The 16,003-nt window shown below is 40.7% G+C and overlaps 1 protein-coding gene across 2 annotated transcripts in view; it reads left to right on the top strand.

The window, feature by feature from the left end:
- Positions 1 to 2,546: 2,546 nt before the first annotated feature.
- LOC311528654 (uncharacterized protein) overlaps positions 2,547 to 16,003 on the top strand; it is a 29,873-nt gene continuing 16,416 nt past the window's right edge. For both annotated transcript variants that reach the window (XR_014713658.1, XM_084643930.1), the window contains exon 1: positions 2,547 to 2,739. Coding sequence is in view for 1 of the 2 variants with exons in the window: in XM_084643930.1 (XP_084500056.1) it covers positions 2,727 to 2,739 (13 nt within the window). In the remaining variant the exon portion in view is untranslated. The remainder of the gene's footprint in view (positions 2,740 to 16,003) is intronic.

Genomic DNA, 16,003 nt, shown 5'->3' with positions numbered 1-16,003 from the left:
TGAATTAATGACCTGCCATTTGTGACTGGAGAATCTAGAGAGGTTCTGACTCTTCCTAACAAGAACTTGAAACATAAGGAGGCTATGATTGATAGGGATATTTTATAAAATTGGAAATAGCGATTTTTATGCAAAGAAATTACCCCTTCCTATTTTGTACCTTTCCTTGTGGATGGGGGATCTGACAATTCAAAACAAGTCAGGTATGCCTGGTCAATGCAAAAATATAATGTTTTTTTTTAATGCAAGTGCAGGTTGGTGGTGATGACTGAAACAGAGGGATCTCTATGAACTTGGTTGCAAAACTACAGGGGTACTGATAAGAGTTGTGGGACGTGGTCATCTGAATAGACATCTAACTTGCTCATCAACTTCTGCATTCCTGGTATTCATGTGCTTCTGATAGCAGTCCATGATTCCAGACTCCGATCAATGATATTTTATAAAAGAAAATTATGCTTTTCTTGAGAATTACTTTCTTGGTGGCAAGTTTCAGAGTGGTAGCCATGTTAGTCTGTATCAGCAAAAAGAATGAGGAGTACTTGTGGCACCTTAGAGACTAACAAATTTATTTAAGCATAAACTTTCGTGGGCTAAAACCGGATGCATGCAGTGGAAAATATAGTAGGAAGATATATATATATATACACAGAGAACAGAAAAAAATGGATGCTGCCATACACACTATAGCGAGAGTGATCACTTAAGGTGAGCTATTATCAGCAGGAGGAAAAAAAAACTTTTGTAGTGATAATCAGGATGGCCCATTTCCAACAATTGACAAGAAGGTGTGAGTAATGGTAGTGGGGGAAAATAATATGGGGAAATAGTTTTACTTTGTGTAATGACCCGTCCACTCCCAGTCTTTATTCAAGCCAAATTTAATGGTGTCCAGTTTACAAATTAATTCCAATTCAGCAGTCTCTAGTTGGAGTTTGGTTTTGAAGTTTTTTTGTTGTAATATTGAGACATTTAGGTCTGTAATCGAGTGACCAGAGAGATTGAAGTGTTCTCCAACTGGTTTTTGAATGTTATAATTCTTGACATCTGATTTGTGTCCATTTATTATTTTATGTAGAGACTGTCCAGTTTGACCAATGTACATGGCAGAGGGGCATTGCTGGCACATGATGGCATATATCACATTGGTAGATGTGCAGGTGAATGAGCCTCTGATAGTGTGGCTGACGTGATTAGGTCCTATGATGGTGTCCCCTGAATACATATGTGGACACAGTTGGCAACTGGATTTGTTGCAAGGTTAGGTTCCTGGGTTAGTGTTTTTGTTGTGTGGTATCTGATTGCTGGAGAGTATTTGCTTCAGGTTGGGGGGCTTTCTGTAAGCAAGGACTGACCTGTCTCCCAAGACATTGTGGATTCCACAGTGAGTATCAGAATTCTGATGCCATTACAGAATTCTGATGCTTTTGTGCCATTTACATGTATAAATCACATGCAACTGCTGAAGGCAATGGAGTTACATTAGCATAAGTGGAATCAGACTCAGGCACCCTTGCTTTTAGAACTACACCTGCATGGAAGGTGTGTGACTGTGCCTATGCACACACAGAAGTGATCCTCACCATGCATAATTGTACAGATATTGTGCCTACAAAGTGCTGAAACTTCCCACTGTATAGGTGCATTTTACTGGGAACGTTTTCCCCAAGATCTTTTAAATATTGTTCCATTCAGATTTCCAAGTTGACGGGACTTGTGAATGTCACTTCCTGTTTTATATTGGACTAAGCATGAAAGCAGTCTTCCCAGATGAATGAAAATACCAGATTCATATCTTAAGTGCATGGATTTTGTGTTATACACCAGGACTCAAACTGTTGTACAGTGATGTGAGATACTATAAGGTGAAATAGGTTTCAACCATCTATCTGCAGAGTAGTGGAAGAACTTAAATTTCTGACAAACATCTTGCCTACCTCACTGTTGCATATGAAAATGTAGGAATATCCAATATGTTCAACATCATATGGAACGTTGTTTTCAGAAGGTACAGACACTCTATACGTCTCAGAAGCATCTGGCTTTGACATACGTTTCACTGAACCTGTTCAGACCCATTGTTTTTAATTTGTCTTTTTCATAATTTTTCTTTGCTTGTCATTTTCCTGCTGGTGAGACACTAATCACATCTTTCATTTTGTACAACGCTTCCGAGCTTGGCCTTCCTGACACGCTGCATTAGGGCTGCATTAGGGCTGCATTAGAGGCATGCCTATCCTATATTTATTGTGCTATTAAGTATGTTAGGTTTCCTGGCGGTAGCGTTTCACAGTGTACATTAACATTTAGTAGTGGCTGTTTGTCAGATCTTGTGTTAACAAAATGCTAGATAAACATTACTAGATCTAAATGTACTCATTACGTTAATGATCAGATAGTCTGTAATGGAATATCTGTATTGGGAGATTATGCAAATATAGAAGGCAAGGTTGTTGATGGTTTGGCAGAGTGTGTGCACATTTCTAATCACTGCCTGTGCCCTTTGTACCTTTACTCTAGGTTAATAATTCCAAGAGCTTGCTAGGAGTATGACAGACTAGAGTTCCCAAAACAATGTTCCCATGGATGGCAACCTATTCATGGACAAAGCTTCTCTGTCGCCAGATGAAAAGCCACAGCACATGCCATTGACGTTGCTGCCCTTAGAAATGAATGGGTGTGATGCCACTCAACAGGAGATCTTTTAGCCAAGATGCAGCTGAGAAATGAATGACCAAGGTAAAGGCATTGAAATTCCTTAAGGACCACGTTAAAGAAAGAGAGGATAATGAGATGTGAATCACCAGGAAGGGAAAAAAAAATCTAGGCATGCACATATACCCTGCTATTTCTCAAGGTGGATTGGCTCAATAAAAAGTGTGACCTTTTTCTCTACCTTATTTTATTTTTCAGTACTAAAAATATTGCCAGTGCCTGAGGTGTAAGTCAGAGTAAACCTCCATTATCACTCCAGAGACTTGGCACTTTGCTCATTAGGCTCCTTAGGATCTGACTGAGTGACCTTGTTTGGTGGGAAGGCACAGATGGAATCTGTCAGTAAATCTTGTTAATGTTACAAGTATTCCTACTGTTAGATGAGTTTTGCACCTGATTTGAGCATTTCTTTCCCTCGTAAACAACCTCCCATTCCCTCCTTCCAGTGTCAGCCTCTTTGCCACATGCCACCCAGGTACTTTGGCATATATTTTTACTGTGAATTATCAAAAAGAATATCTTGCTGTGCAGTTAGGCTGCACTGTATCTTAAAAGCAGCCATGTGGCTGACTTCTGAAGGGACTGCAGTTCACTTTAAAAATGAGAAGGGTTTGCTGGCAAACATAATAATTTTCTTTCGCTGTGAATTTTTCTCATGAGTCTCAAGCCATTGTGGCAATATATGAATGTAAGCTTTTTCCATTCTGTTGAGTGACATAGTTAATATCTTGTAGGAAAGTCAATTAAAGGTGGTGTGTGTGTGGCGGGGAGGTATGGGGGGTTCCTAATTATGGGACCTAACCGGCATTTTGGTAATGAAAGAAGATGAAAGGCAGATTTACATGTGTAGTTCTATTCTGAAAAGTGATAACATAAACATGGCATCTGCTTAACTCAGCTGATCTATTTTCTCTTGATGAAGTTCTCTCCAGTGCAGGGTGTTAACACAGGATTATGCTTCAGTTCAATCCCGCTTCAACCCTTGTGCTGGCTCTCTGCAGCTGGGTGAATTTCATCCTATGAATATTAGGATTGTATCTGCTTAGTGTTAGTCATTCCTGTTAGCACAATAGAATGAAACTACAACAGAGCGAGCTAAGGATTCCATTGGTATTTGTTTGTTTTGCATCATCCATAGAATTGTTTACTAAGTTACTGGAGTCAATGGCCTTGCACAGGAGTCACACAGGACATAATGTGAAAATGATGAGTTTGCATGGTTATAAATAAAGACCTGTTTAGACTTACAGAACCTTTATCATTAGTTATATGCACAAGATGAAAAGAATCCAGCCTGACTCTCAGGGTACATCTACACAGGGATCAGAGTAGCAGCCGCGTTAGTCTGTATCCACAAAAAGAACAGGAGTACTTGTGGCACCTTAGAGACGAACAAATTTATTAGAGCATAAGCTTTCCTGGGCTACAGCCCACTTCATCGGATGCATAGAATGGAACATATAGTAAGAAGATATAGATATAGATATCTATATACATAAAGATAAGTTGGAAGTTGCCATACAAACTGTCAGAGGCTAATTAGTTAAGATGAGCTATTATCAGCAGGAGAAAAAAACTCTTGAAGTGATAATCAAGATGGCCCATTTAGACAGTTGACAAGAAGGTGTGAGGATACTTAACTTAGGGAAATAGATTCAATATTTGTAATGACCCAGCCACTCCCAGTCTCTTTTCAAACCCGAGTTAATGGTAACTAGTTTGCATATTAATTCAAGCTCATGCAGTTTCTCATTTGAGTCTGTTTTTGAAGCTTTTCTGTTGCAAAATTGCCACCCTTAAATCTTTTACTGAGTGGCCAGACAGGTTGAAGTGTTCTCCTACCGGTTTTTGTATGTTTTGATTCCTGATGTCAGATTTGTGTCCATTTATTCTTTGGTGTAGAGACTGTCCAGTTTGGCCAATGTACATGGCAGAGGGGCATTGCTCGCACATGATGGCATATATCACATCGGTAGATGTGCAGGTGAATGAGCCCCTGATGGCGTGGCTGATGCGATTAGGTCCTATGATGGTGTCACTTGAATAAATATGTGGACAGAGTTGTCAACGGGCTTTGTTGCAAGGATAGGTTCCTGGGTTAGTGTTTTTGTTGTGTGGTGTGTAGTTGCTGGTGAGTATTTGCTTCAGGTTGGGGGGCTGTTAGTAAGTGAGGACTGGCCTGTCTCCCAAGATCTGTGAGAGTGAGGCATCATTTTTCAGGATAGGTTGTAGATCCTTGATGATGCGTTGGAGAGGTTTTAGTTGGGGGCTGAAGGTGATGGCTAGTGGCATTCTGTTATTTTCTTTGTTGGGCCTGTCCTGTAGTAGGTGACTTCTGGGTACTCTTCTGGCTCTGTCAATCTGTTTCTTCACTTCATCAGGTGGGTATTGTAGTTTTAAGAATGCATGATAGAGATCTTGTTGGTGTTTGTCTCTGTCTGAGGGATTGGAGCAAATGCGGTTGTCTCTTAGAGCTTGGCTGTAGACAATGGATTGTGTGGTGTGTCCTGGATGGAAGCTGGAGGCATGTAGGTAAGTACAGCGGTCAGTAGGTTTCTGGTATAGGGTGGTGTTTATGCTGGTAGCACATCTTCTTACTATATGTTCCATTCTATGCATCCGATAAAGTGGGCTGTAGCCCACGAAAGCTAATGCTCTAATAAATTTGTTAATCTCTAAGGTGCCACAAGTACTCCCGTTCTTTCTGCACAGGGATAAAAGTTCCGTAGGCATGGCCACAGCTGGCCTGGGTCAATTGGCTCAAGCTTGCTCGGCTTGGGCTGAGGGGCTAAAAATCACTGTCTAGACATTTGGGCTTCGGCTGGAGCCCATGCTCTGGGATTAGAATCATAGAATCATGGAATATCAGAGTTGGAAGGGACCTCTGGAGGCCATCTAGTCCAACCCCCTGCCCAGAGCAGGACCAATCCCAACTAAATCATCCCAGCCAGGGCTTTGTCAAGCTTGACTTTAAAAACTTCTAAGGAAGTGGATTCCACCACCTCCCTAGGTAACGCATTCCAGTGTTTCACCACCCTCATAGTGAAAAAGTTTTCCTAATATCCAACCTAAATCTCCCTCACTGCAACTTGAGACCATTACTCCTTGTTCTGTCATCTGCTATCACTGAGAATAATCTAGATCCATCCTCTTTGGATCCACCTTTCAGGTAGTTGAAAGCAGCTATCAAATCCCCCCTCATTCTTCTCTTCCGTAGACTAAACAATCCCAGTTCCCTCAGCCTCTCCTCATAAGTCATGTGTTCCAGACCCCAATCATTTTTGTTGCCCTTCGCTGGACTCTCTCCAATTTCTCCACATACTTCTTCTAGTGTGGGGCCCAAAACTGGACACAGTACTCCAGATGAGGCCTCACCAATGTCGAATAGAGGGGAACGATCACGTCTCTCGATCTGCTGGCAATGCCCTTACTTATACACCCCAAAATGCCATTGGCAACAAGGGCACACTGTTGACTCATATCCAGCTTCTCGTTCACTGTCACCCCTAGGTCCTTCTCTGCAGAACTGCTGCCTAGCCATTCGGTCCCTAGTCTGTAGCGGTGCATTGGATTCTTCCGTCCTAAGTTCAGGAGTCTGCTCTTGTCCTTGTTGAACCTCATCAGATTTCTTTTGGCCCAATCCTCCAATTTGTCTAGGTCCCTCTGTATCCTATCCCTACCCTCCAGCGTATCTACCACTCCTCCCAGTTTAGTGTCATCCTCAAACTTGCTGAAGGTGCAATCCACACCATCCTCCAGATCATTAATGAAGATATTGAACAAAACCAGCCCCAGGACCGAGCCTTGGGGCACTCCGCTAGATACTGGCTGCCAACTAGACATGGAGCCATTGATCACTACCCTTTGAGCCCGACAATCTAGCCAACTTTCTACCCACCTTGTAGTGCATCCATCCAGCCCATACTTCTTTAACTTGCTGACAAGAATACTGTGGGAGACCGTGTCAAAAGCTTTGCTAAAATCAAGGAATAACATGTCCACTGCTTTCCCTTCATCCATAGAGCCAGTTATCTCATCATAGAAGGCAATTAGATTAGTCAGGCATGACTTTCCCTTGGTGAATCCATGCTGACTGTTCCTGATCACTTTCCTCTCCTCTAAGTGCTTCAGAATTGATTCCTTGAGGACATGCTCGATGATTTTTCCGGGGACTGAGGTGAGGCTGACCAGCCTGTAGTTCCCAGGATCCTCCTTCTTCCCTTTTTTAAAGACTGGCACTACATTAGCCTTTTTCCAGTCTTCCGGGACTTCCCCCGATCGCCATGAGTTTTCAAAGATAATGGCCAATGGCTCTGCAATCACATCCCCCAATTCCTTTAGCACTCTCGGATGCAACGCATCCGGCCCCATGGATTTGTGCATGTCCAGTTGTTCTAAATAGTCCCGAACCACTTCTTCCTTCACAGGTCCCACCCTCACAGGTCCCAGAGCTCAAGCTCCTCCCCAACCCTGAACATTACACATTGTTTTTTCAGCCCCGCGAGCCCAAATAAGATGACCTGGGCCATCTGAGGGTTTTTAATTCCATGTAGACAAGGCCTCAGAGCCCCAGATGATTCACCAGGGCTTGGCAGATAGGAGTGTAATACTTCCCTTTTCATGGTCAGCCGGCTCCAGAAGTGTCTGTTTAGTTCCAAACCTCCTCCCCAGCCTTTCATGGCAAGTAGGAAGAGAAGGCTCTTCATGCCCCTCCCCTGCCCAGACACACACGAATTGAGGGGAAAATGTTTGTAGTATTGTTCTGCCTGGTAGGATTTTTGTTTTTCTTTGTTCTAAAACACTTATATATATTATAAGTATATATATTTGAACTTGTACCTACTTAGTACACCTTCTCCTACTACTTGATCCTACATGGATTACATAAAACATTAACTTTGGGACATCATAATCATTTTCATCAAAAAAGATCATCACAGGCAGAGGGAACCATGTTGGAGGTTCAAATAAAAAAGAAAAACTGAACTGGGAGAGAGAATATGTTCTTATATAAACACTAAAGTCTGAATCATAAAAGGGCCTACATTGTCAACTAGGTATAGACAAGTACTTGACTACACTTATGGTTCAATATTAAAAATATTTGAGAGACCAAATAGCCAAGTTTTGTTAGTGTATTAGTCAAAGATAAAATAGTATAACACAAAAAGGAGACCTATGTACAACCCTTTCCAGGAAGCAGCCTCATAGCATTCACCTTGCATAGGAGGTCTGCTTTAAAAATATGCATTTAAGACTACCTGCATTTATAATAGGCCTGTTTACAAGCTAGTAATCCCCTTACATGTCACCCAGAATTCAAGCTATCAATTCATACAAATTCCTTATCTAGTTTTTCTGTCCTTTCCTGTCCCTTTCTTATTAATAATTATTAATTATTATTATTATTATTATTTGTATACTATATTCCAGGTGTCAATGGGACGTGGAGGCACCTTGTAACTGCACCAAAACATACTATTCATGAATCTTGTTTCTGAGAGGTTTTGTGTTTATCTGTGCCAAGAGCTGAGTTCAACTGTTAGAAAGTGTTATGGCATATACCCTAGTTTAGTGGGAGTGAACAAGAGCGGATAGCATTCTGGGAAAAGCATAATACAATCCACAGTTATACAATTTAGCATCACTCCCTAATCTTCATATATGATATAATGTGTACATTATTAATGTTGTGTGTGTAATACCTATTCGTGTGGCCCAGGTCAAACAGTGGTAACAATAACTTGTCTAAAACGTAACTGCATGCGAAGAGCTCTCACGGTGGTAAGTTGCCATTAGTGGTGATTTTCTTTAAAAGGAAAAATTGCACAGATATTATGAGTGGGCCTAAGCCCTTTAGAAGTCTTGGAAAATCTGGACTGAAAGTCTGGACTTTTCACTTCATTGCAGTGCCTCTGTGTTGAAATGATCAGTATTTTCCAGATGTGCTGTCATACATTACTGTTGTAGGTGAACCACACTTGCAGAGGTGAAATACCAACTCTCTTCTGCAATGATGTATTTTTATAGTTAACTGAGATAACTATGGAAGTAGAGCATAAGATTGCTTCTGCATCACTGCATACGTACTTCCCAGAGCTACATCTGGTTCTTGGAGAACACTGTTCACTTCAACAGAGAACCCCTGCAACAAAGCTTGAGGCAGCAGGAAGAAGTGGAGCCTGAAATTCAGATTGTTCTTATTTTATCAAAGCAGCAGAATTACCTTTCCCCCATAGGTATTTCATATACCTATTACCATTGCTAGATGATTGTAGCTAACTGCTTTTTTAACCTTCAGATTTTGGTGAGGGGTTATAGTCTCTCATTGTATTCAAATGTACCAGAATTTGTCTCTCTATGAGTTATATATCTGTACCACTAAGTTATTTTACTGAGGAGTCAACCTTGCTGCCTTTAAAGATTAAAAGAGAATTGGCTGCAAGTGAGGTTGTACACTCTTTAAGCAGGGACTGTATCTTTCTGTGCATGTGGATACTGTGTAGACTATGTATGTTTTTGGACAGCTTTGGATGAGGAGGGTGAGGTCCTGTCTCTGTTGAAGTCAATGGAAGTTTTGTTAATGACTTTAGTGGTACTAGGATTTCACCTAGAATATTTACTTGTTTTGAAGAAATAGTTTACTTTAAATCTAAATACAAGAACAATACTAATACTATTCACTTATTGTATATGCATTGGGGAGTCAGGGATGCTAGGTTCTACTTCTGAAATGTAGTGTGAACTTGTTTGCGATTGATTCACTCTGAAGTGTTTCTCAGTTTCTTCCATCCATAGGATAGGGATAATAATAATGACCTATCTCACCACACTATTGTGTGACTCAATTAATGTTTATAAAGCATTTCCAAATCTTCACAAAAAAAGCACATTATACACTGTACAGAAAGTGAAAGGGTATTACCATTGGTTCATTATTAGATTTATAATGTGAGTTATTGCTACACACCACCACCACCAGCATGTATGAAACTTTCAGAGCATAATCCATACTACAATACAGATGATGGCCAGATTCCAGTCTCATTTATACTGGCATCTGTGGATTTATACTAGGCCTCCTTGAATTTTTTTTGTCGAAATTGGGTTTTAGCTGAAAATTAGGTTTGACAAAATGATTTTTTTATGAAAAGCATCTGGTTTCCATGGAAAATTCTTTTGGTTTGCGGTTTTTCAGATGAAAACGTTTTGTTAAGTATTTGTCAAAAATGTGAACATTTCCATTGAACATTTCTGCACAGAAAAAAAAAAATTCAGACCAGCTCTATTTTATACTGCTGTAACTGAGGTCAGAATCTGAACCTATGGGTCTGAGATTCAAACCATAACGTATCTGAAAATGACCAAAAACTCAGGTTGCATAAACCTCCTCCTTATTCTCTAAAATATATTTAAAATTGCATATTTCAGATATAGCCAAAGTGAGGCTTATGGTTTGGGCTAACATACAAAGGGACTTTTTAAAACTTTTTTTTTTCTCATTATGAATGTGTGAATTTACAATGAAGTATTAAAGTTTATAAAATCTTGTTACATACGCAAAGATAAACAAAATAATTACACTAGGAATAGGGCGCACAATACTGATTGGCATCAACCCTAATGTCATTGTGGATGTCATAGCAGGGGACGAGTGTGTCAATCAATATAAAGCAATTTCCAGTCAAGGGAAACAATTGCACATTGGTTTATTTTGATCCATTTACAGATAGGATTCTGCAACCTTCTATGGATTTACCGCTGCCACCTGCAGTCTGGGTATATGACCTTTACAGAGAAATGCTCTCTGAATGTTATTGGTACAAAGTGACATTCAGAACAAAGCAAACACCGAGGCCTGAGTGCTTCAGATAGGAAAATGAAAATTTAACTATAAAATATGAAAGGGAAGAGACAACACGAAGACGTGTGTCCATTAGAGCCTTAGAAATACAAGTACAGTTTTTATACTGATGTAAAAAAAACCCCAAACATAAAAACCTATGAATAAACAAGGTGAATAGAATCACCCTTCAATGTAAAAACTTCCTTTATTAAACAAGACAGAACAGAACAAATCAAAACAACTGTGATCTATAGTATATGTAGCAAAATTCCAGTAGGACTTCTTTGTTGTTACAAAACAAGCACCAAGGCTGGCCTTACCATGAGGCAGCTGCCTCAGGTGCAGATTGGGGGAAGGGAGAGCGGGGGCAGGGGGCGCCACTAGGACCCAGAGTGTAGAAAATTGTGTCTGCTCCTGGTGCACATGTATTCTCTCTGCTCTAGATGCACAGAGATGGTGGAGTGCTGTGCTGGAGGAAGGAGGGCACAAGAGACATAAAAGGCAGGTAGGAGAAGAGGTGAGAGGGAATAACAGAAAGCAGCAGGAGCTGCAGGGAGAGAGAGGAGGAGGAGCCTCTTATATACCTCTCTAGTACTCCCAGGAGCCTGAACTGATTAACACCAGCTTCTCAAGGAGCTTCCTGTTTCCTGCTGCTTCCCTGAACCCACTTAAGGAGAACAGGCAGACAAGTGAAGTAGTAGGAGCCAGTTAGGCCCTTAAGAAGCTGATATTTTCCCTCACTCAGGCCCTTCTACCAGCCTGCTTATTTGTCCCCTTCAACTGAGTGGGGAGAGCCACTATAGTTTGCACAGAACAGCAGCCATGAGTGAAAGAAGAAAACACCCCTCTGGGGCAGCATTCAGAAAAAGAAAGAACGCAACGGAAGCTTTTCTATCTAAGCAGGAAGGAGCTCTCCTGAGATACATAGACACAAATGTTCACGGTGAGCCTTCCGGCCCCAATGAGGATGTGAGTGGTGAGAAGATGCCTGATCTTCCAGTTAGTCGGAGTGCAGGTGGCCTGGCAGCTACTGCAGCATCGGTATCTCCATCTCAAATGGATGTAACCACGCACATTCCTGAAGAAAAGTGTAGATCAGAGAAGACTGTGGTGGAGGTGCAAGAAACAGCTGCTATTGAGTTTAGTTCCTTAAGTCTAGATGATCCAGGACTGTGGATCCACTTGAGCAGTAGCCTAAGGGACTTCCTTGTACTGCATGGGCCACAGCAGGTGAAAAACTTCATGTTACCCAAAGACAATGAAAATAGAAGTTCCCATCCAACACATCACTGGCATGAAATCCCCAATGGTGACAAAGTGGAGAGGCCATGGCTTATTTACTCAAAAACCCAGAATGCTGCATACTGTTTTTATTGCAAACTCTTCTAGTCTAATGTTCCAGCCACATTGAGGCCTACAGGAACAAAGGTCTGGAAAAATCTGGCTAGAAATCTGGCATGCCATGAGAAGGCAGCAAATCACCAGAGAGCACTCCATAGGTGGAAAGAGATGAGACTAAGGTTAAAGGCCACCATAGATGATCAGCATCAAGAGAAGATTGCATCAGAGTCTCTTTACTGGCAAAATGTTCTGAAAAGGCTCATTGCCATGTTGAGAATGCTTGCTACCCAAAACCTAGCTCTGCATGGCACTTCAGATCAGCTGTATGTGCCAAACAATGTAAACTTCCTTAAAATTGTGGAGCTGGTGGCTGAGTTTGATGCTGTACTCTGGGAGCATCTAAGAAGAGTCACCACCCAAGAAATGTACACACATCACTACCTTGGAAAAACAATTCAAAATGAGATCATACAGTTACTGGCAACAAAAGTCAAAGAGAAGAGTGTGGCAGATCTGAAGTCAGAAAGTTATTACTCTGTTATTCTGGACTGCACATCTGACATCAGCCATATGGAACAAATGACTTTAATGATGCATTTCATAACAACAACAGAACCTAGTGACAATGTCCCTGCAATGGTGACTGTCAGAGAGCATTTTCTAGAATTTATTGACAGTGATGATACTACAAGAGCTGGTATGACAAATGTGCTTCTTAAAAAGCTGGAAGATACGGGAATTGCGATAGCTGACATGAGAGGTCAGGGCTCTGATAATGGTGCCAACATGAGAGGAAAGAACAGAGGAGTGCAGACACAGATCCGAGAGTTAAACCCTCGAGCTTTTTTTGTCCCATGCAGTTCTCATTCAATGAACTTGGTGATCAGTGATGCAGCATCAGCTTCTAGTGAGACTGCTGAATTTTTTAATGTAATTCAAAGCATCTGTATTTTTCTCTGCATCAACTCATCAATGGCAAATTTTGAAGCAACATCTGGGAACATCCTCTCTGACACTGAAACCACTGAGTGCCACACAATGGGAAAGTCGAGTGGAGGCAATAAAGCCTATCAAACACCAAATTGGGAAGATAGATGATGCCACAGTTGCCATTATGGACGATAATGCTATGACAGGAACTATTCATGGGAGTACAGTGGCAGAGGGAAACGAAATCACCAGAAACATACATAACTTCAAATTTCCGTGTGGCTTAGTGTTGTGGCATGACATACCGTTTGAAATAAATGTTGTAAGCAAGAGACTCCAAGGTGTTGACCTTGATATATCTGGAGCAATGGAACAACTGGACAAAGCAAAGTCATACCTACAGTCTTACTGGTCAGATGAGGGATTTCAAAACGTTTTGTAGAGTGCAAAGAAGTTGGCAGAGGAACTTCACACTGAAGCTATTTTCCTACCCATTCAAGAATACAAGAGTCACCAAAAAAGAAGACATTTTGACTACGAGGCACAGTAGAATCCCATAAGAGACCCAAAACAACAATTCAAAGTTGAATTCTTTAACCAGGTGCTAGATTGTGCAATACAGTCAGTTGAAGAACGTTTCATGCAGCTCAAGGAACACAGCAGTATATTTGGGATGTTGTATGATATTCCCAAACTCCTCACTATACCTGAAGACCTACACCAGCAATGCAGGGCACTAGAGACAGTGTTGACACATGATGACATGCGTGATATTGATGTGAGTGGTTTAGGTGATGAACTGAAATCCCTTTCAAGATACATTTCAGCAGGATCAACTCCAAAGGCTGTTCTGGAATATCTGAGCACAGATAAGATGACCACCCTCTTTCCAAATGCTTTTGTTGCTCTGTGCATACTTCTAACACTTCTTGTAACAGTTGACAGTGGAGAATGCAGCTTCTCCAAGCTGAAGTTCATAAAAACACATCTACGCTCCACAATGACACAGGAGAGGCTGGTCGGCCTTGCAGCCATCTCAATAGAGCATGAGCTGGCCCAGACTGTGGGCCTTCAGCAGGAAGCAGTTCAAATCTTTGCAACCAAGAAGGCTCCGAAAGCACCACTTTGATTATTCAAACAGATAAAAATGCCAGTGTTTACTATGCAGACAAGGAAAGTTAACTTTCAAACGCCTGAACAGCAAATGTAAGTATTACTTAAAATTTTTGAACAAGGCATTTTAAGTTGTTAGGTCTCCTTTATTGGGGTAGGTAGCAGAGCAGTATCCATGAGAAGAATAGAACAGGAAGAAGACAGAACTGAGACCTTTCAAAGTTTTGGCCCAAGTGAGGGGGCGTCATTTGAGCTCCCTGCCTCAGGTGCCAAAATGTTGTGGGCCAGCCCTGAAAAGCACCCATTTTCAAACTCTAGACCCCTAGAAGAGATCAAAGATCATAATGGAGGGAGAGAGGCCCAACTCAATCTTCATGGCACTTAACCTGTGACTTCAGGCATTATATCTACTAGTTGTCATCTTTCCAGTTCACATGGGAAGAGGTTGCTTAGTTTATTGCTATAACCCTCAGTTTCTGTTAATGCATCAGAGAAAAAGTAATAATTAATTAATAGCGCCATATATAGCAGCATTTTAGGAGAGAAAGTGAACAAGATTTTTTTGTCTGTTGAAAGTAGAAGGAAAATATGGGTAGGTCACAGTAATTTCCCAAGTTGAAATTTTCTTTATTACTGGGATTTATACTCCTACCCTTATAAAAAAAAAAAAGCTGCTTTAGTGAACTCATATGCTAGGATATCTGTTTTATGTCTCATTGGGGAGGGGGGAAACATTTATTGAAACAAATGCCAAGTTTGCATATTTATTGTATACTAACTGAAAAGAAAGTTACTGACCCACTACTCATTTCCTACTACATTTTGCAAAACATGGAGAAAAAGTTATATGATAAATTGTGGGGAATATTTTTTTGCCATTCTTCAACAAACTTTTTTTTTAATATTTATTTTTTAGTTTTCTGGCTAGTTTTACTTCTTACAACACCTGAATTTTCCCTAAGGGTTTCATATGTCAGTACTAAGCAGGCCCAATGTTACTGATAAGCATTGGAATACACAGAAAAATATGTTGGATAAAACATCATTAAAAGGTAAGGGAGTCCATGATCACTTCTTTTCTCAAGACTAAGCATGCCCATTTTCTTTCACCTTTCCTTATAGATGAGGTTCACTAAACCTTTTATCATTTTGTTGCTCTCCTCTGGACTTTCTCCAATTTATCCATACCTTTCTTAAAGTGTGGTACCCCAAATTAGACAATTCTCCAACCAAAGCCTCACCAATGTCAAGTAGAGCAGGACATTTACTTCCTGTGTCTTACATACAACACTCCTGTTATTACACCCTTGAATTATATTAGCCGTTTCCACAACTGCATCACATTGCTGACTCTTATTCAATTTGTGATCCACTATAACCCCCAGATCCTTTTCTGCAGTACTCCCACCCAACCAGTTATTCCCCAATTTTTAGTTGTGCATTTGATTTTATCTTCCTAAGTGTAGTACTTTGCAATTGTCTTATCAATTGTCAATTTCATCTTATTGATTTTATACCAATTCTCCAATTTGTCAAGGTTGCTGTGAATTCTAACACTGTCCTCCAAAGTTCTTGTAATTGCTCCCAGCTTAATGTCACCTGCAAATCTGATAAGCATACTCTCCATTCCATTATCCAGATGATTAATTAAAATATTGAATAGTACTGGACCCAGGAAAGACCCCCAGGAGGTGGCGACCAGATACACATTTCCGGTTTGATGGTGAACCATTGATAACTACCCTTTCAACTAGCTGGGCACCCGCCTTATAGTGATTTAATCTAGACCACATTTCTGCTTATGAGGATGTCACATGGAACTACATCTACAGATTCTCCCTATCCACTAGGTCAGTTCCCTGTCAAAGAGGGAAATTAGTTAGTTTGGCACAATTTGTTCTTGGCAGATCCATGCTGACTATTTCTTATAACCCTGTTGTACTATAGGAGCTTACAAGTTGATTGTTCAATAATTTGTTCCAGTATCTTTCTAGGTATCGAAGTTAAGCTTACTGGTCTATCATTCATTGTAGTCTCTTTGTTGCCCTTTTTAAAGAT

The sequence above is a fragment of the Lepidochelys olivacea genome (genome assembly GCF_965140295.1).
Source record: "Lepidochelys olivacea isolate rLepOli2 genome assembly, chromosome: 11".
In the NCBI taxonomy this organism is placed as follows: Eukaryota; Metazoa; Chordata; order Testudines; family Cheloniidae; genus Lepidochelys; species Lepidochelys olivacea.
This window is presented reverse-complemented; position numbering and strand designations above follow the sequence as displayed.